The sequence below is a fragment of the Aquarana catesbeiana genome, linkage group LG04, assembly GCF_042186555.1.
Source record: "Aquarana catesbeiana isolate 2022-GZ linkage group LG04, ASM4218655v1, whole genome shotgun sequence".
In the NCBI taxonomy this organism is placed as follows: Eukaryota; Metazoa; Chordata; class Amphibia; order Anura; family Ranidae; genus Aquarana; species Aquarana catesbeiana.
This window is the reverse complement of record NC_133327.1, coordinates 594510946-594531734: the sequence shown is the minus strand read 5'-3', so window position 1 is coordinate 594531734 and position 20789 is coordinate 594510946. Positions and strand designations below refer to the sequence as shown.

Below are 20789 nucleotides of genomic sequence, written 5' to 3'. Positions count from 1 at the left end.
CAATGCAGCCATGTGTCCCCAATGCAGCCTGTGCCCGCCAATGCAACCTGTGTCCCCATTGCAGCCTGTGTCCCCATTGCAGCTATGTGTCCCCATTGCAGCTATGTGTCCCCACTGCAGCTATGTGTCCCCACTGCAGCTATGTGTCCCCACTGCAGCTATGTGTCCCCACTGCAGCTATGTGTCCCCACTGCAGCTATGTGTCCCCACTGCAGCTATGTGTCCCCACTGCAGCTATGTGTCCCCACTGCAGCTATGTGTCCCCACTGCAGCTATGTGTCCGCCAATGCAACTTGTGCCCGCCAATGCAGCCATGTGTCACCAATGCAGTCTGTGTCCCCAGTGCAGCCATGTGTCCCCAGTGCAGCCATGTGTCCGCCAGTGCAGCCATGTGTCCGCCAGTGCAGCCCTGTGTCCGCCAGTGCAGCCCTGTGTCCGCCAGTGCAGCCCTGTGTCCGCCAGTGCAGCCCTGTGTCCGCCAGTGCAGCCCTGTGTCCGCCAGTGCAGCCCTGTGTCCGCCAGTGCAGCCCTGTGTCCGCCAGTGCAGCCCTGTGTCCGCCAGTGCAGCCCTGTGTCCGCCAGTGCAGCCCTGTGTCCGCCAGTGCAGCCCTGTGTCCGCCAGTGCAGCCCTGTGTCCGCCAGTGCAGCCCTGTGTCCGCCAGTGCAGCCCTGTGTCCGCCAGTGCAGCCCTGTGTCCGCCAGTGCAGCCCTGTGTCCGCCAGTGCAGCCCTGTGTCCGCCAGTGCAGCCCTGTGTCCGCCAGTGCAGCCCTGTGTCCGCCAGTGCAGCCCTGTGTCCGCCAGTGCAGCCCTGTGTCCGCCAGTGCAGCCCTGTGTCCGCCAGTGCAGCCCTGTGTCCGCCAGTGCAGCCCTGTGTCCGCCAGTGCAGCCCTGTGTCCGCCAGTGCAGCCCTGTGTCCGCCAGTGCAGCCCTGTGTCCGCCAGTGCAGCCCTGTGTCCGCCAGTGCAGCCCTGTGTCCGCCAGTGCAGCCCTGTGTCCGCCAGTGCAGCCCTGTGTCCGCCAGTGCAGCCCTGTGTCCGCCAGTGCAGCCCTGTGTCCGCCAGTGCAGCCCTGTGTCCGCCAGTGCAGCCCTGTGTCCGCCAGTGCAGCCCTGTGTCCGCCAGTGCAGCCCTGTGTCCGCCAGTGCAGCCCTGTGTCCGCCAGTGCAGCCCTGTGTCCGCCAGTGCAGCCCTGTGTCCGCCAGTGCAGCCCTGTGTCCGCCAGTGCAGCCCTGTGTCCGCCAGTGCAGCCCTGTGTCCGCCAGTGCAGCCCTGTGTCCGCCAGTGCAGCCCTGTGTCCGCCAGTGCAGCCCTGTGTCCGCCAGTGCAGCCCTGTGTCCGCCAGTGCAGCCCTGTGTCCGCCAGTGCAGCCCTGTGTCCGCCAGTGCAGCCCTGTGTCCGCCAGTGCAGCCCTGTGTCCGCCAGTGCAGCCCTGTGTCCGCCAGTGCAGCCCTGTGTCCGCCAGTGCAGCCCTGTGTCCGCCAGTGCAGCCCTGTGTCCGCCAGTGCAGCCCTGTGTCCGCCAGTGCAGCCCTGTGTCCGCCAGTGCAGCCCTGTGTCCGCCAGTGCAGCCCTGTGTCCGCCAGTGCAGCCCTGTGTCCGCCAGTGCAGCCCTGTGTCCGCCAGTGCAGCCCTGTGTCCGCCAGTGCAGCCCTGTGTCCGCCAGTGCAGCCCTGTGTCCCCATTGCAGCTCTGTGTCCCCAATGCAGCCTACCTGTGTAGGGGAAGGGAGAGGAGAGGAGAGCCGCCGCCGCCTGGTTGATCAGAGCGTGGGGAACATAACAGCTTTAATATCAATAGCTGTGTGTTCCCCGCCGTGCGACGTCATATACAGCCCCTCCCCCTTGTCCGGGCACTTTGATAGACAGATCACCCATCCAATCCTGGGAGGGGTGATCTGTCTATCAAAGTGCCTGGACAAAGAGGAGGGGCTGTATATGACGGCGCGCGGCAGGGAACACACAGCTATTGAAATTAAAGCTGTTATGTTCCCCGCGCTCTGATCAACCAGGCGGTGGCTCTCTTCTCCCTTCCCCTACGATCGCTCTGACAAACCCAGGCTGCCCCCCGCCCCCAGGCAACCCACACTCGCCAGCCCTCAAAATCCACTCGCAAAATGCAAGTAGGCGAGTGTATTTTTTGAGGGCTGATATAGGGATTTACAGGAATGAAAGGGTAGGGATTTTCTGTTCATCAATCCCTTAAAGATCTGTTTTTTAACCACTTGCTAACCGGCCGCCGTCTGACGGCGGCAGAATGGCTCCCTTTTGCAAACCTGCATAGTCTATTGGAGGTCACTTTAAGGAGTATAGGGGGGGCGCGTGTGGCTGCAGCATCAGTGAGGTGACGATGCATGTGCCCGGCGGCCACGATGTCCACCAGGCACCCGTGATCGCTCCTGACAGAGCAGGAACGTGGATCTGTGTGTGTAAACACACAAATCCACGTTCTGTCATGGGAAAGGAGACATCGTGTGTTCCTAGTATATGGGAACATGGATCAGTCTCCTCCCCCAGTCAGTCCCATCTCCCCACAGTTAGAACACACAGTGAGGGAACACATTTGACCCCTTGATCGCCCCCTAGTGTTAACCCCTTCCCTGCCAGTGACATTTATACAGTAATCAGTGGCTATTTATAGCACTGATCAATTTATAAATATCGATGGTTTCAAAAGAGTGTCAAAAGTGTTCGATCTGTTCGCCGCATGTCGCAGTCCCGATAAAAAATCGCAGATCGCCTCCATTACTAGTACAAAAAATAATAAAAATGCCATAAATCAATAACCTATTTTGTAGGCATTATAACTTTCGCGCAAACCAATCAATATACGCTTATTGCGATTTTTAATTTTTTTTTACCAAAAATATGTAGAAGAATACCTTTCGGCCCAAACTGAGGAAAAAATTTGTTTGTTTTTGTTAAATATTGGGATATTTATTATAGTAAAAAATATTGTGTTTTTCTTTTTTTTTTTTTTTTTTTTTTTTTTTTCAAAATTGTCGCTCTTTTTTTGTTTATAGCGCAAAAAATAAAAACCGCAGAGGTGATCAAATACCACCAAAAGAAAACTCTTCTTGTGGGGAAAAAAAGGACATCAATTTTGTTTGGGTACAGCGTTGCACGACTCCACAATTGTCAGTTAAAGCGACGCAGTGCCGTATCGCAAAAAAATGGCCCGGTCAGGAAGGGGTACATTCTTCCAGGGCTGAAGTGGTTAAACAGTAAAAGAAGTCAGAAAGGAAGCTGTCTATATTCAGATCATATAAATGGCCTTTCTTTTTTTATATGGAAAATAGCACTCTCTCAGGTTTTAAAGATGCAGATTTATCATTTGAATATTCTGGCCTCATTCAGGACTCAGATGGACAGAAAAACTGAATCTTTGTTGGAAGCGCTTGAGATGCTTCTGCTTTTCTTTTTCTTTAGGCCCTGCTTTTGTTTTACTGAAGTGGCAAGAAACCTGGATGTATGGTTTAAAAGACTTAACAGTTTTCTGTCTCATCCTGAGATGCAGGAATCTGGGACATTTAGAATACTTTTTAATTTTGAAGAAAACATTTATTCATTCATAAACCTTCTGTTTCATGGGCCTTTATTGGTCTCTTGGATTTGCAGGATGCCCACCTGTGTGTTTTAATGCATTGCTTTCATCAATGTTTCTTACGGTTTACAGTTCAAGCATTGATCGCTCAATTCTCGGTCTTAGAGGACAACTGCAACTGATGATGCAGCCATATACTATAGATATAGATGTATGTTTGTTTTCCTTAATATACATCATGGGACACAGAACCTTAGTTATTAACTTAATGGGTATATAGGCACCTTCAGGTGATGGACACTGGTATACCCAATACAGGAAGTTCACTCCCTATATAACCCCTCCTCCTTCCAGGAGTACCTCCGTTTTTTTGCCACTGTCTAAGGTGTTGGTCACGAGTGAAGATGTGCTTTGAAGAGCTCCACTGGAGGGATCCATGCTGGATTTAAATAGCCTCCACATCAGATCCATCTAAGCCACTGAGGCCAAAGTGGATGGGCCCCAGGTCTCACAATAAGGTTTTGCCTGTAACGCCTCTTTGTAGGGCTGGACCCCAGGACTTTTTTGGTCATGCTACATTACCTAGAGTTTTCCTGAGGGGTGCTATACAGGTCCAAGAGAGTTGGAACCCCTATAGTAGGGACCTGGTCCTTGAAAGTTTGCTAACGCAGCCCACCTTGAAGGGTGAAGTTTGTATCTGTCTGTTACAGCAGTATCCTGCAGCGAGGAAAAGGTAAGGGAAGAAGCATAGGAACTGTAAAAAGTCCACCTATGCTTTTTTCTTACATAAATAAATGTTGTCATGCCTAAAATCTCCACTAGAGGGAGTAAATGCATACCTCAGTACGTTGCTTCTCAGTCAGCTCAGAATTCCCAGCTAAACAGCACTTGTGTGGTCTCAGCAAGCCAGGGGGATCCTCATCAGAACATTTCCCCCCTGGGGAGGGAGGTACAACTATAGCTTGTATTCCTCCCCCTTTCTCCCCCCCCCCCCCCTCGTGGGGTGCGGCTTCATATATATTGTGTTTTTATCCCCAGAGAAGTTTTTAAACTTTCCGCTGCCCAGCCCTCCCTTGCCTCCCCTCTTGCTCGTAGAGCATATCAATGCCGTCCGTGCGTGCGCTGGCTAGGGCTAGTTTTACAGAGGGGGGGATGTTGATTGACGGAGGGGACGTGGCTTAAGGGCATGGCTACGGCGTGGGCGCTGGGGACAGAGACAGACGCTCACAGCTACTGCTGCAGTCGGACACACAGGACACAGAGCGCTGAGGGCATGTAAGGGATGCAGGAACTTATAACAACACTAAAAAACTTAGCATTGTCTTTTGTTAGACTATTTTGCTCAGCGAGTTGTGCATTTACTAGTGCCTCTGTTTTTTGTGCTCAGCGCTATGGCTCCCAAAAAAAAGACACCCCAAAGGTACCAAAAATTCTACCCCCAGGCACTGGGAATTCCAGTCGTGTCTCCACACTGTCATCCTCGCCTGAGATACCAGATATGGCAAGCCAAGGTGAGTCATTGGGACCAACTGGTGGTGCAACTGCTTCTCACATTTCAGCACCTGTATACGTGACTGAAAATAAATTTTCCTCCACCCTGCAGGGCCCAGAAGGAAGATTAGCGACTTTAATCGCATCCACTACCCAAAAGGATAGGAAGCGTGTTAGATCCCCTTCCCCCACCTCAGACCTCTTACCAAAGGAACAGTGGGTAGAGGATGAGGTGTTACCCCCAGGTGATCAGGAAGAAGGGCAAATCGATTACTCCTCTGTGGAGGAAACAACGGTAGATGAACCTTTTTCAGCATCGCAATCTGAGAAATTGCTGATACAAATCTTACAGAGATGGTTCGTGCCTCTTTCAAGCTACCTCTAGCAAAGTCAGCTGATAATTCTGTTTCTTCTTTAGGTTCCTTAAAACCTTCACAGCCTTTTCATGCGTTTCCTGTACATGCATTATTAGAAAAGCTTTTTTATACTGAATGGGATCACCCAGATAAGCATTTTCTCCCAAAGAGATTCACAGCACTCTATCCTATGGAGGATAAATTCACCAAAAGATGGGAAGGTACCAGCAGTTGATGCTGCGATTTCCAGTGTGAATAATAGTTTAACTTGTCCAGTGGACAATGGACAAATGCTTAAAGATCCAACTGATAAAAGATTGAAATTTCTGTTAAAATCCTCTTCTTCTTTGGCAGGTGTGGTTACCCAGCCTGCAGTCACTGAAATAGGCATATGTCAGTCCCTAAGGGACCAGTTTAGATAGGCCCTTAAAGAGGTCCCTGCACAACAGGCCCGCAATTTGGCCAAACTACCAAGGGCGCTATGTTTTGCCATAGACACCATGAAAGATTCTATTCACCAGGCGTCCCGCCTTGCGCTTGTGCTAGTACACATGCGTAGGACCCTGTGGTTGAAAAATTGGTCAGCCAAAGCACCTTGCAAAAGGCTTCTGATTAATTTCCCTTTTCATGGGGATTGATTATTTGGGGAGGATTTGGACAAATGCATCCAAACGATTTCTAATGGGAAGAGTACTCTTTTGCCAGTCAAAAGAAAGTATAAACGTCCTTCATTTAAACTGACTCATCCTCCTGCTCCAGGGGTATCTGCCTCTAGACAGCCTCCACCGTCAGACTCTAGAGGAAAGCCTCAGGGTCAGGCCCAGGCACTAAAGAAGATCTGGGCCCGGAAATCTGCAAAGCAGAATACTAAAGCCTCATTATGAATAGGCGCACCCCCCCTCGCCAGAGTGGGGGGGAAGACTTCTGCAATACTCAGAAGTCTGGCTAGAGGAAATTCAGGACAGATAGGTCATCTCCACGGTGTCTCTAGGATACAAACTAGAATTTCGGGAGTTTCCACCATCTCGTTTTCTGAGATCAAACGTTCCCAAAGATCCAGGAAAAAGGTAATCTCTGTTTCAGGCATTAGACCAATTACTAGCTCAGGGGGTGATCATACAGATCCCCACAGAAGAGCAAGGTTTGGGGTTTTATTCAAACCTCTTTACGGTACCAAACCCGAATGGAGATGTCAGACCCATTCTAGATCTAAAGAATCTAAATTGGTTCCTGAAGATCCGCTCCTTTCGCGTGGAGTCGATCAGGTCAGTAGTTTCTATCCTACAAGAAGGAGAACTTCTGGCCTCTATCGACATCAGGGATGCATATCTGCATGTCCCTATATTTCCTGCTCACCAAAGGTTTCTGCTGTTCAAAGTAGAACAGCAGCACTTTCCGTTTGTAGCTTTGCCCTTCGGGCTAGCCACAGCACCCTGGGTGTTCAGAAAAGTACTGGCCCCACCTCTAGCCAGGTTAAGGGCACAGGGCATAACAGTCTTGGCATACCTAGATAATCTATTGCTAATAGACCAATCGGTGGCTCATTTGGAGCAAAGTGTACACATTACAACCAATTACCTGAAAAGTCTGGGTTGGATTCTCAACCTAGAGAAGTCTTCCTTAAAACCGCTAAAAAAGCTAGAGTATTTGGGTCTGATCATATATACAGCCCAGAAAAAGTTGTTCTTGCCTCAGGCAAAAATCAACTCCATAAGAGATGGTCGGGTCGAAAGAAGATCCCTCCATTCGCCTTTGCATAAGGTTGTTAGGAAAGATGGTGGCTTCGTTCAAAGCAGTTCCCTATGCCTAGTTCCATTCGAGACCGTTGCAAAACAGTATTCTATCTGCTTGGAACAAAACGATCCAAGCCTTAGACTTACCAATGCGGCTGTCCCCCAGGGTGTCCCAAAGCCTCAATTGGTGGTTAATAACCCAGAATCTGCTGAAAGGGAAATCCTTCAGACCAGTTATCTGGAAAGTGGTAACGACAGACGCCAGCCTTTCAGGCTGCGGAGCAGCACTAGAAAAGACAACTGTCCAGGGACAGTGGTCAAGAACCGAAAGAGCCGTGCCCATCAATATCCTAGAGATACGGGCAGTACGTCTGGCTCTGAAGGCCTGGACTGCCAGGTTATGGGATTGTCCGTCAGGATCCAATCCGATGATGCCACAGCGGTGGCCTATATCGATCACCAAGGGGGCACCAAAAGTCTTGCAGCACAGACAGAGATGAACTATATTCTAGCTTGGGCAGAAAAGAATATTCCGTGCCTATCGGCAGTCTTCATTCCGGGAATAGAGAGTTGGCAGGCGGACTACTTGAGTCGCCAGCAATTATTCCCAACATTTTTCGTGCTGTTTGTCAAAGATGGGGGACTCCGGACGTAGATCTTCTAGCATCAAGATTCAACATGAAGTTAGTCAACTTTGTGTCCAGGACAAGGGATCCATTCACATGCGGAACAGATGCGTTGGTGACCCCGTGGGATCAGTTCTCACTGATCTATGCATTTCCCCCTATTCAGATGCTACCTCGACTTCTTTGCAGAATCAAGCTGGAAAGAAAGCCGGTAATTCTGATAGCACCAGCATGGCCCAGAAGGTCATGGTATGCAGAAATCGTAAAGATGGCAGTGGAGGATCCATGGTCCCTTCCACTACAGCCAGACCTACTCTCACAGGGGCCGATATTCCATCCTACCTTACGAATGCAATTTTTTTTTTTTTCGTTTACAAACGGTTACGAACGCTAAATTTAACGGCTTGGCTATTGAAACCCACATTCTGAAGAAACGTGGGCTTTCCGGGTCAGTTATCTCTACTTTAATTAATGCAAGGAAGCCAGCTTCCAGAAATATATATTATAGAGTCTGGAGGGCTTATGTTTCCTTGTGTGAATCCGAGGGTTGGCACCCTCGGAGATATATCATAGGCAGAATTCTTGCCTTTTTACAATTAGGGGTAGAGATGATGAAGTTGGCCTTGAGTACTATTAAAGGTCAAGTCTCAGCTTTATTGGTTTTATTTCAAAGACCGCTTGCTACACATTCTTTAGTCCAGGGTTTTATGCAAGGGGTGATGTGGATTAATCCGCCAGTTAGATCACCTTTGAACCCTTGGGACTTGAACTTAGTTTTGTCAGTGTTACAAAAACAGCCATTTGAACTGATACAGCATATTCCCTTAGTCCTTCTGACAAGGAAGCTGGTGTTCTTGGTTGCTATATCCTCAGCAAGAAGGAGGGTTTCGGAATTGGCTGCTCTTCCTTGTAAAGAGCCATACTTGATTATTCATGAAGACAGAGTGGTGTTGGGCCCTCGTCCAGATTTTTTGGCAAAAGTGGTCTCAGGTTTTTACCTGAGCCAAGATATTATCCTGCCATCGTTTTTTCTAAAACCATGTTCCAGGGAAGAAAAGTCACTACATTGTCTTGATGTGGTGAGAGCGGTCAAAGTCTATTTAAAGACGGCTGCTCAGATTCGGAAAACCGATGTCTTATTTATTCTGCCAGAAGGTCCTAAGAAAGGACAGGCAGCGTCGAAATCCACTGTCGCTAAGTGGATTAGGCAGGTTGTAATTCAGACTTATAATTTAAGGGATAAGATTCTCCCTTTTCAAGTCAAAGCGCACTCTACCAGGTCGGTTAGTGCTTCTTGGGCAGTGCGTCACCAGGCCTCCATGGCTCAGATCTGCAAGGCCGAACTTGGTCTTCAGTACATACATTCATCAAATTTTATCAGGTGGATGTTAGGGGTTATGAGGATATCGCCTTCGGGCGCAGTGTTCTGCAGGCAGCAGTATAGGTCCTCAAGTCTGGGGGTACCCTCGGGGTTGTCTCTCCCTCCCCTCAAATAGCATTGCTATGGGACGTCCCATTAAGTTAATAACTAAGGCTCTGTGTCCCATGATGTTCGATAAAGAAAATAGGATTTTTAAAAACAGCTTACTTGTAAAATCCTTTTTTTGGAGTACATCATGGGACACAAAGGTCCCTCCCCTCTTTTTGGGGTTTAGATATACAGTATTTCTTTGCTACAAAAACTGAGGTACTCCTGGACGGAGGAGGGGTTATATAAGGAGTGAACTTCCTGTATTGGGTATACCAGTGACCATCACCTGAAGGTGCCTATATCCCCATTAAGTTAATAACTAAGGCTCTGTCTCCCATGATGTACTCCAAGAAAAGGATTTTAAGGTAAGCTGTGATAAAAATCCTATTTTTTGCTATCCCACACTTCTCCTTTAAGTAACTATAATAAATAATAAAGAGACATGCACTGTATAAAAATTTACTTTATTCTCATGTCCAAAATTTGTATAATGTGGAATTGGCATGGCATTCTGCATATTCAAACTGAAGGCCAAAGCTGCTTATCTCCTGAGAACATCTTAAAACAGACCATTCCTATGCTGGGTGACTGTGGGGCTCTTCATAAAAGTAATAATCATAGATTGATGAGGGATCTAGGGAACTGAGCATTTCTAAATTCCTTAATTGAGGTTTCATAGTTCATAATCCCCAAGATGATATCGAAGAGCATTAGAATAAGTGCACCTATGCCTATAATACATCACTATCACTGTGTAAGAAAAATCTAATTTATCGAAGTTTTCCTAGCAAGATAATGCAGCGGTCTTTGTTTTTAAAGTGACTTGGTTTAGTACATTTCCCTCATGAATAATGTACTTAAGTGAAATTATTTTTGTTTACCTGTTACTCATGCAGTCATTGTAACCAAGAGAGCTACTGTCCTGACAATCTGGACATGATTCACTAGACAACATCTACTATTTTGTCTCCTCAGCCTTCTGCTAGATAACGAGCGCTGGAAGCAGGCCGATGTTCCCGCAGAATTTCAGGACTTGGTTGATTCTATAACAGATGGCAAAATCATTTTACCTGAGAGAAAGCCTGGATGTGAGTTGGTATTCCATGTGTTTAATAATTTAACATATATTACACAATTAACATCCTGGAGGACTTGTCTACTGTTTATATTTGTTTAAGTGCTAATATCTGTTCATGAGAGCATTTCACAGCATTGAACAGTGTACTTTGCATGAAAATGCAAGATCTGCTTTGTTGACATCCTTATGTAACAAGCTACCCAAAATAAAGCATTGGGAAGTTGAACACTGCAGGACATTTGTAAATGTGCTGGAGACTGTGGGTTTCCTTATTAGCTATTCTGTTGCCGGGGATCTTGATTGTGTAGTTTGGTTTTGAGCAGTCAGGTGTACTCAAGTGTTCATACACAAAGCGTTAGGAGGGAAACCTACAGCTGACTGATTACAATTCAGTTTTTTCCTAAAGCTGTAGTTTTATTGGGTGATTTTAATATTACATTGTTACAAAGTTGGTAAGGTTGAAAAAAGACATCAGTTTAACCAGTGTGTGTGTGTGTGTGTGTTTATGTCAATATCATTTCCTATATCCCTGTTCATTGCGTTCAATAAGACTCCCATCCACAAGATTTTGTAATTACCAACATTCCCCACAAACTTTCGAATCCTTACCGCTCTGACATTAAAAAATGCAGTTTAAGGTTAAACTGCTTCTCGCCCAACTTCATTGAGTGTTCATGTGTCATCTTAACCACTTATGCCCCGGAGCATTTGGCTGGCCAAAGACCAGAGCACATTTTGCGATTCGGTACTGCGTCGCTTTAACTGACAATTGCGCGGTTGTGCGACGTTGCACCCAAACAAAATTGACATTCTTTTTTTCCCTCAAATAGAGCTTTCTTTTGGTAGTATTTGATCGCCTCTGCGGTTTTTATTTTGTGCGCTATAAACAAAAAAGGACAATTTTGAAAAAATGCAATGTTTTTTACTTTTTGCTATATTAAATATCCCCCAAAAATATATAAAAAAACATTTTTTTCCCTCAGTTTAGGCCGATACGTATTCTACATATTTTTAATTTTATGGCTTTTTTAATATCTTTTTTTCTTTTATTAGTAATGGCGGCGATCTGCGATTTTTATTGGGACTGCAACATTATGGTGGACACGTCGGACAATGTTGACACATTTTTGGTAACATTGGCATTTTTACAGCGATCAATGCTATAAAATTTGCATTCATTACTGTAAAAATGTCATTGGCAGTGAAGGGGTTAACCACTAGGGGCAGTGAAGGGGTTACGTGTATCCTAGTATGTGTTCTAACTGAAGGGGGGAGGGGACTGTGCAGGGGAGATGACAGATCTTCTGTTCATACTCTGTATGAACAGACTATCTGTTCTCTCATCAGAGAATCAGAAACTGTGTGTTTACACACACAGATCCGGGTTCTCGGTGTGCCCTGAGCGATCGTGGGAGCCCGGCAGTGATTGCGACCGCCGGGCACTCGCATTGGCTCCGTGGGCAAGCAGGGGGCGCGCACACGCCCCCTAGTGGCCGCCTATGGTACCGACATACCATGACGGCGATTGGCGCAGCCGAGCCATGTTGCCGCAGTACAACGGCGGCTGGTCGGCATACGATTAAAGTAAAAGTTCACCCTAAAACTAAAATCTGAAAATCTACAGACATCCACAATCTAAGACTAACCTATCTAGCCCTGTAAAGAAGAAATCGCTATACATACCTTTTTTGAAGCTGATCTGGTCCGGTCTTCAGCCCGCAGAAGCTCTGTGCAAGAGACAGTCAACAATGGTTGTGAAATGCCAGGGAAGTGACATCATCCATAGACTTACTATGGGGTTTCCGTTGTTGATGCCTCTTCTGCACCTGCCTCCATAGCAAAGCCGCCGCTGACAGCTCAGCTTGGGACCTGACCGGATCCGCTTCAGAAAAGGTATTATAGCAATTTCTTCTTCACAGGGCTGGATAGGTTAGTCTTAGATTGTGGATGCCTGTAGATTTGGAGATTTTAGTGTTAGGGTGAACTTCTACTTTAAGCGACCTGAGATTCAATATGTAGATACTTGCCAGCACACCAAGGATCAGCACAAGGTGGCGTTCAAATGGTTCAGTTTATTGCATGATCACAGCACAAAAAGGTACAACGTTTCGGAGTCACGCAGGACCCCTTCGTCAGGCATTGAACCAGTATCCAGCTGGTTGTTGCTGCAGCATCCAAACCTTTAGAGCTTATACCAGGAACGTGTGTGATGGGAATATGAAACATTACCTGAGATTCAATAGTTTCCTTCTTATGCTGGAATTACCATTGAGATGTCATCATATCCCCTCTTAAGCGGCTCTTTTCCAGGGAGAATATGTTTAATGCTTGTGGTTGTTCCTCAGAGCTGATGTCCTCTAGTCCCCTTATTAGCTATGATACTCTTCTCTGGACTCTCTCCAGTTCAAGCACATCCTTCCTGAGGTCTGATGACTAGAACTGGATGGCATACTGAAGGCCGGAGAAAAGTTTTGTAAAGTGGTAGAAAGTGTTCTCTCTTGAGTTAATACCCTTTTTAATCTATGCTAATAGTCTACTAGCTTTGCTTGCCATACCTTGGCATTGCACGCTATTGCTGAGCTTGTGACCTATTAGGACACCCAGATGTTTTTCCATCCTGGATTCCCCCCAAAGGATCTCCCTCTAGCACAGCGGGTAGGCAACCTCAGCACTCCAGTTGTGGTGAAACTATAAATCCCATTATGCCTCTGTCTCTGGGAGTCATGTCTTTGGCTGTTAGAGTCTAGAAATGTCTCATGGGGTTGTAGTTTCACCACAACTGGAGCACCAAGGTTGCCTACCCCTTCCGTAGCGAGTAACTTGCATTCACATTTTTAGCCCCCAAGTGTATTCTTATCAAGTTTCTATATCCTGCTGTGAAATTATTGCCCTGCTTAGCTTTGTATTAATAGCAAACACTGAGATTGAACAATTTATAACATCTTTGTATCATTTATGAATAAATTAAACAGAATTGGTCCCAGGACAGAGCCTTGGGGTACCGCGCCCACAACACCAGACCATTCTGAGTACACACTATTTACCACTACCCTGTCCCAGGGCATACATTATCATCCATGCCAACAGACCTCAGTTTGTAAATTAAGTATTTATGGGGAACTGTTTTGAATGTTTTGGCAAAATTTAGATACACCACGTCTACAGGCCTTCTATCTAGATGATAGCTCACCTCCTTATAGAATGTTAACAGATTGGTCTGGCAAGAACGATCTTTCATAAATCCATGTTGATTACTACTAATGATACTGTTTTCATAAGCATATTCTTGGATATAGTCCTTTATCATCCCCTCCAATAGTTTACATACTATTAATGTTTGACTGACTGGCCTGTAGTTACCAGGTATATATTGTGGCCTTTTTTAAATATTGGTCCCATGTTGGTTTTTCGACAATTAGCTGGTACCATTCCGGTCGCTAGGCTGTCCTTAAAAATTAGGAATAACGATCTGGCTATAACCTAGCTAAGTTTTTCAAGTCTTTTTTGGACACTGGCTTCTGTAAATCACAAGGGTACATTCCATGTTGTGTTACTAACAATGAAATCTTGATTATTATATCCTTCCTTTACATTTGTGAGGAGAAGAATGCATTTAGTACAGTTGCCTTCTACTTGTTACTTGTAACACTCTTCCTGACCTATGTTATGACCTTACATTCTTACTCTTAAAATATTTAAAACATTTTATGGTATTTTTTGTATTCTCTTCCTTAGCTATGCGTCTCTCATGGTCGATTTTAACTGCTCTGATTGCACTCTTACATTTCTTATTACATTCCTTGTAGTGTTGGAATGCTGACAATGACCCTTAGCCTTATATTTTTTAAAGATAATTTTTTTTCCTCTTTTATATGCCTTTTTGAGCTAAAGTTAAGCCACCCAGGTTTGACCTTAGCACTTGTATATTTATTGTCCATTGGAATTCACTAGCTAACGGCATTATTTAATTTATTCTTAAAGCACTTCCATTTTTCCTCAATGTTCCATGATTCTAGAATTTGATTCCATTTAATATCTTGTAGTATGGAGCGCAGTTTAAAAAAGTTGGCTCTTTTGAAATGCAGTGTTCTTGCACATCCCTGGAGCCTCCTATTTTTTACGCTGAATGTAATTACTCTGTGATCGCTGTTTCCTAAGTTATCTCTTATTTCCACATCTGCAAACAGATCTGTGTTAATTGTAATTAGCAGATCTAGCAGAGCATTATTTCTTGTCGGGGCATCCAATTGATACATTTGTTCTTGAGGAAATTTAAGAAACGAGCCTTAAATGAGTCTGCCCAGTCATTATCTGCATAATTGAAGTCCTCTGTTATAATAACATTGCCCCACATTGCTGCCATTTCAAACTGTGACAGTAGATCAGAATTCTTCCTCCTCATCCTTCAGGTTAGAGCCTCTGTAGCATACACCCACTATACATTTGCCATTTGTTTCTTCCCTTTGAGACTCAAACCACAGGGATTCCACTTCCTCCCTTGCCCCATTAGCAATGTTGTCCCTCATGTTCACTGGCAAATTATTCTTAACATACATGCACACCCCTTGACAGTTGCAAGCCAGTCTTGTGAGCTGTCAAACCAAGTTTCTGATATTTTCAAAAAAATCAAAATCCTCCTCTTGTATCAGTAGCTCCAGTTCTTCCATTTTGTTGGCTACACTTCTAGCATTTGTAAACATGTCTTTTACTTTTGTATGGATGCATATTGCTTTCTTCTTGTTTGTTCTGAGGATGCAATTGGATTCTGCCAACCAATGCACCTTGGGTTTAGGTAATCTAGTTACACTACCAATATTTAAGATGAAATCTGTCAGATCAGATCTATATATCAATGGTCAAAGGAGATACAGTCCCAGTGTGATATATTCGCTTACCAGATGCTGTGGACCCCTGCACAGCAGAGGTCAAACTCACGTGTTACCCCTCAGGGATGTAGGTATCCTGGAAGCTGTCACTGGAGCCGAATCCTAATGTCCACACACAGGCACGAGTCTCCACAAGAAAGGGCCCCCATGCACTATGGGAATCTGGAGCGGGATATCCTCACAAGTATCTCCCCGGTATCAATCAATAAAAAACAGAGAGAAAGAAAGCTTCTCTAAGAGTAGTCCGTTTATTCAGCTAAAAAATGTGGTAACAACCACGAATAAGAAGGCGCTCACTGGCGCTGAACATCAGTATCACAGTATACAGTCTTGAATTGAATTCTTGGGGACTTTTTCTTCATTTATTATCTTAAATATTAATGCGCTGCACTTATTTTGTTTTATGTCATTTTTCAGGTTTTAATGTGATTACCTGTAGTGTACAGCTTGCAATTTGGGTGAGGGTTGAGGTGGTTGCGCTGATTGTTATTCCATATAACACTACCAATATTGCCCCCAATAGCACCCTCTGACCTTTGCTCACTACAGCTATAGTTTCCTCTGAGCCCTCTCCCCCCACTACCTAGTTTAAAATTCCTCCACCTTTTTTCCATCTTGTCTCCCTTCAAAGTTGCACCCTCCCCATTTTGGTGCAGTCTGTCCATGCTATCGAGTCGGTAACCAACCAAAAAGTTTGCCCAGTTCTCCATAAACCCAAATCCCTCTTTCCTTCACCTGTTCCTCAGCCACTTGTTAAGTTCTCTACACTCATTCTGCTTCTCGGCGTGGCTCGAGGTACATGCAGTATTTCTGAGAATGCTACCTTGGAGGTCCTATTCTTCAATATTGCCCCTAAGTCCATGAAATCATTTTTTAGGACGCCCTATCTTCCTCTAACTTTTGTCATTGGTACCAATATGTGCCATGACAACTGGGTCCTCCCACCACAACAGACTGTTCGTCGATCATGGTGTTTGTGACAAATTGCCCTATCTGTTCTTCCAATAATGGAGTCCCTTACCACCAGTATCTGCCCATCTTTTCCTGTAACCTTGCCCCCATCTTCACTGAAGGCGTTGTTTCCCTGGCAGCTAGGGAAGTCACTCTGCTCCTGCAATGCAACTCCTATACCAACATCCCCAACATCCCACAACCTAGCATATTTATTGGTATCTGTCAGCGCAGGACTGGCCTCTCTTTTCCCTCTACCCGGTCTAACTGTCACTAATATACCCTGCTCTGGTGCCTGCATCTCCATGTCTCCACCCACCTCTATACTGGCCCCTGCCAGCACATGACAGGTACGGTCCAAACCAATGATGCTTCACAGTGTTGCTAGCTGCTTCCTTAGATTCAGGATCTGAGTTTTCATGGAAACAGCTTGAATTTTGCGCAGCTTTCAGAGCTCTCCTCACTGAGCTCTGCAGAGGGAGCTCTCCGCCCCCTGTTTTCTGACAGCTGAGACAAGCTTTATAAATTCTGGACTTTGAAGGTCTGTAGAGTGGAGAAGACTGCAGCAGTATTCACCCTCGAACAGTAGTTCAAGGAACATATACACGGCGCACGATATGCACCATTCCCGTTGGACATGACACCCAATAATGTAATTGGGATAATCCAGGAAAGTTTAGGAATTACATTTTACACCAATTAGTGTTTATCTTCCTTCCTGACTCTATTTTATTCTGAGCACTAGTTGTTCCCTAGCTTTTTGGGATCTCACTGAACACACGGCCTGCTGTGTTTTCTACTCCTGCTCCCTGATCAAATATTCCAGTGGGGAATATGGGGGCTCCAAGGGATTCATTTAATTTGCAGGGATTTTCTCTCACTTCCTGTTTTGGCTATGAGACAGAAAGTGAAGGTAAATCGTGACACAGATGGCAAAATAGCTGACAGGGTTATAACCCTCCCTTATTCTATCCAAAATAAAAAAAATAGATTTTGCCTATAGTTCTTCTTTAATGTTATGGAGAAAAGGAGAAGGGGATGTGTTTGTTGCCCTGTCCTAAGGTAACAATGCCGCTTTTCTATACATATAGTATGGTGAGTTAGCATTGTCGCCCTAGGGCAATAAATGTTACTGGCAGGATCACCAGGTCAAAATAAAGGAAAAATAGAAGCCTAAAAAAAATAAGACTACTGCTGCCGCTTCATGTAAAGAATGGAAAGCTGCTATTTTTGCTCTGGTTTAGGTATGCTTACAGTGTTTCTCCAGGTCTCAAAAACTTCCAACAAGTCACGTTTCAAGGATTTTTCTCTGTGAGAAAGAACAGCTGTGGTAATTATTAATCTAGTAGTAAAGTTTGCCATCTGTGTGGCACTTAGGCTACTTTCACACTGGAGTGGGGGGGCGTTAGCGGTAAAGTGCCACAAGTTTTAGCGGCGCTTTACCACTGTTATAGTGGTGCTTTTTGGCCGCTGGCAGGGCACTTTTAAGCCCTGCTAGTGGCCAAGGAAAGGGTTAAAAGCGCCCAAAAAGCGCTGCTACCGAAGCGCTGCCTATTGATTTCAATGACGGGGCGCTTTAAGAGCATCGCTCCCTAACAGCCTCAAAGATGCTGCTTGCAAGACTTTTTTTCCCATCCTGCAAGCGCACAGCCCCAGTGTAAAAGCACTCGGGCTTTCACACTGAGGCTGCAGAAGAGGCAGTTTACAGGCGCCATTTTTAGAGCAAAAACGCCTGTAAAACGCCTCAGTGTGAAAGTAGCCTTAAGGCAGCTACTTCACACTATGTGTGGTGATGTGCTTTTCCTCACAAGAAAAACGCAGATCACTGCCAGGGCACATATAAAGAAAACATTTATTTCGTGCCTGTTCACATCACAATGCTGGTGTTATGTACAGTGCTGAAAAAATGCAGACATTTTGCATTTTTCTGCTGCATACTGGATGGCACCACATGTGATCGCACAGTATCATGCAGAAATGAAGTCTCACTTCCGATAAAGTTGAAAAAAAGTAAACAGTAACAGTGCAATGAGCTGAATCGTACATCGCATTGCCCCCTGCCAGACCTCACACAGACACTAGCCCATGTGGTAAATACTTCATGTTACTGTGCAAGTTCGTGTGAATGAGCCCTAAATTAATTATGAAGACATGACTCGCTGGAGGAATAAAGTTAGGAAAAAAAAATTATTGAAGAAAGGCCAGCACGAAGAAGATATCGACCAGGCCTTTCTGAAAAATACCTCCAAAAATACCTTAAAGAGCACAACCCCGAGGATAAAGTCAATAAGGAAAACAACCAAATAGACTCCGCTTTTACCCATAAAGCCCCCCCCATGTTCATCACCAAGTACAAAAATGGGCACTGGGCTATTAAGAAGACTTTCCTAAAACACTGGGGGATTCTTTGTAATGACCCCAAATTATTGAAATGCATCCCCCCTCAGCCCAAACTGGTGTTCAAAAGAGCCAACAACGTTAAAAATCTCATAGCCCCCAGCAAATTACACAGGAGACAAAAACCCCTCCTGGATTCCATCCCTAAAATGTTCTCGCCCACTGGTATGTACAAATGTCACAAGAAAAAACATCTCACTTGTGCACATGTGACACATGGTCGAAAGACATTTTCCAACTCAAAGGGTAACACCTTTACTATTGATGAATTTCTAACATGTTCCACTAACTTGAGTTATGAGGTTATCTACCGCTTCATTTGCCCCTGCAAAATGTGTTATGTGGGTCACACCATCAGACCGCTTCGTACCAGATTTTGGGAACACAGGAGGAGCCTGAAAGAAATTCAGCCAAAATGTAGCATTCCGTGACATTTTTTAACCCATCATGATAGAAACCCCGCACCGTTTAAAGTAACGGCTATCCAATCCATCTCCCATTCCCTACCCGATGGAGAAAGGTTCAAAAAACTGTGCACAGAAGAGACTAATGCCTTGTTTCCACTGAGCGGATCGGTTCGGTGCGGTAGGCTATTTTGAGTTTTTCCATTATGAAAGCGGCCCATACAACAGAACCATACTGCACCATTCAGGCTCCTGCTTCAGATGTGGGGCCATAGAAAATGGTATGGTACGGTTAGGGCGGAGCTACTGGCGTCACACGATACACGCCACTGATTGGCAGACAGAAAAACGTCTGCCAATCAGTGTGACGCCACACTAGGCATTTTTTCTAAACCCCATATGGTCCCTGGTGGTCCAACTTGCAGTGGAAACGCTCGCCTGAATAGGCCGGACCATTCTAACCCTTCCAAACTGTACCGACCCAAACCGATCCGCTCAGTGGAAACGAGGCATTACTGGATCCTCAAACTTATTAGTCTCTCATCTGAAGGGTTGAATGAAGAGTTGGAAGTCAGTACTTTTCTCAAGCATCACACCCCCCTTTGCCACACCCCCCCCCCCCCCCCCCACCTCCCCCATCATACTTTTCAATCCGTTCCACACGGAACATTGGAAACACATTCTTTTCCAGTGTTTTATATACATTTTTCAAGCATCATATGTTGACATCTTTCCTACTTCATGTTTATATGTGGAATGCCTATACTTCAGCCTCAAGTTTAAGTTCATGATTCCCATTATTATTATTACTATTCAAGCCCATTGTATGCAGGATTGGTGCATAATTTTCACCCATTGTTTTTATACCCCTACATATACATGTATGCGATTTGGCATACATAATATACTTACTTATACTTTTTTCATATATTCAAAAAATACCCCCTCTTTTTACACTACATAAGGGGGGGAAAGAGGAAAGCAAAACATTTTTCATATCTGACATTTTATTTTTATTTTAGAACCATTATTTATATTTTTTCCGTACGCATATATTAAAATATATATATATATATATATATTATCCATTCTACATATATTATCCATTCTACATATATTGTGTGTATATACATCTTAAGATAGTCCGTCTCTGTCAAGAATTTTGATGATTTTTCATGCTTTTTATAAATGCTTTGACCTCACTTGTTATCCGTACATTGTGGGTTAATCCAGCTGAAGCTGTGTTTAGGTCTTCCACTTTTTGAGGATCCTGTCTTGTGGCTTCTTCCACTGCTTCACCTGACATGCCTTTACCTATTGAGCACCATGTGAGTGCATTTTATTTGTTTTAAACCTTTTGCTACTTGTTATTAAAATGATACTGCACTAGAAGTGGCTTGGCGCTTCTCTCTCTTTTCCCTGCCCTTTTGTTTCTACAGTCTCCAGCTCCCCAGCTCTCACCTGAAACAGCCTTGCCACCAGTAGCAGTTAAACACCAGAGCCTTTTTAACTTCCTTGACCCTCAAAGACTCTTATTAGGATTGTTTTCTATTTACCACTTGGACTGATTTTTCATAACTAATCACCAATATTTGTGTGCTATATACACTACTCCTACTCTGAAGTGTTTAGGTTTTAGCACTGAGCTTTACACATTACAAATTTTTTTGGTAAATAGCGCCCCACTAGCGTCCGAAAAGCACTGCTAAAACAGCGCTAAAGTAGGCGCTTTAGTACGGGCCCTTTCACACTGGGGCGGTTTGCTAATAATAGCGCCTGCAAACCGAACCGAAAGTGCCACTGCCTTAATTCCAGTGTGAAAGCCCCGAGGACTTTCACACTGGAGCGATACGCTAG

General features: G+C 45.1%; 1 protein-coding gene across 1 annotated transcript in view; it reads left to right on the top strand.

The window, feature by feature from the left end:
• The window catches only part of VPS54 (VPS54 subunit of GARP complex), a 226758-nt gene that overhangs the window by 168671 nt on the left and 37298 nt on the right, over positions 1-20789 (top strand). Inside the window, exon 15 of the mRNA XM_073628190.1 lies at positions 10192-10304. Within this exon, the coding sequence (XP_073484291.1) occupies positions 10192-10304 (113 nt within the window). The remainder of the gene's footprint in view (positions 1-10191; positions 10305-20789) is intronic.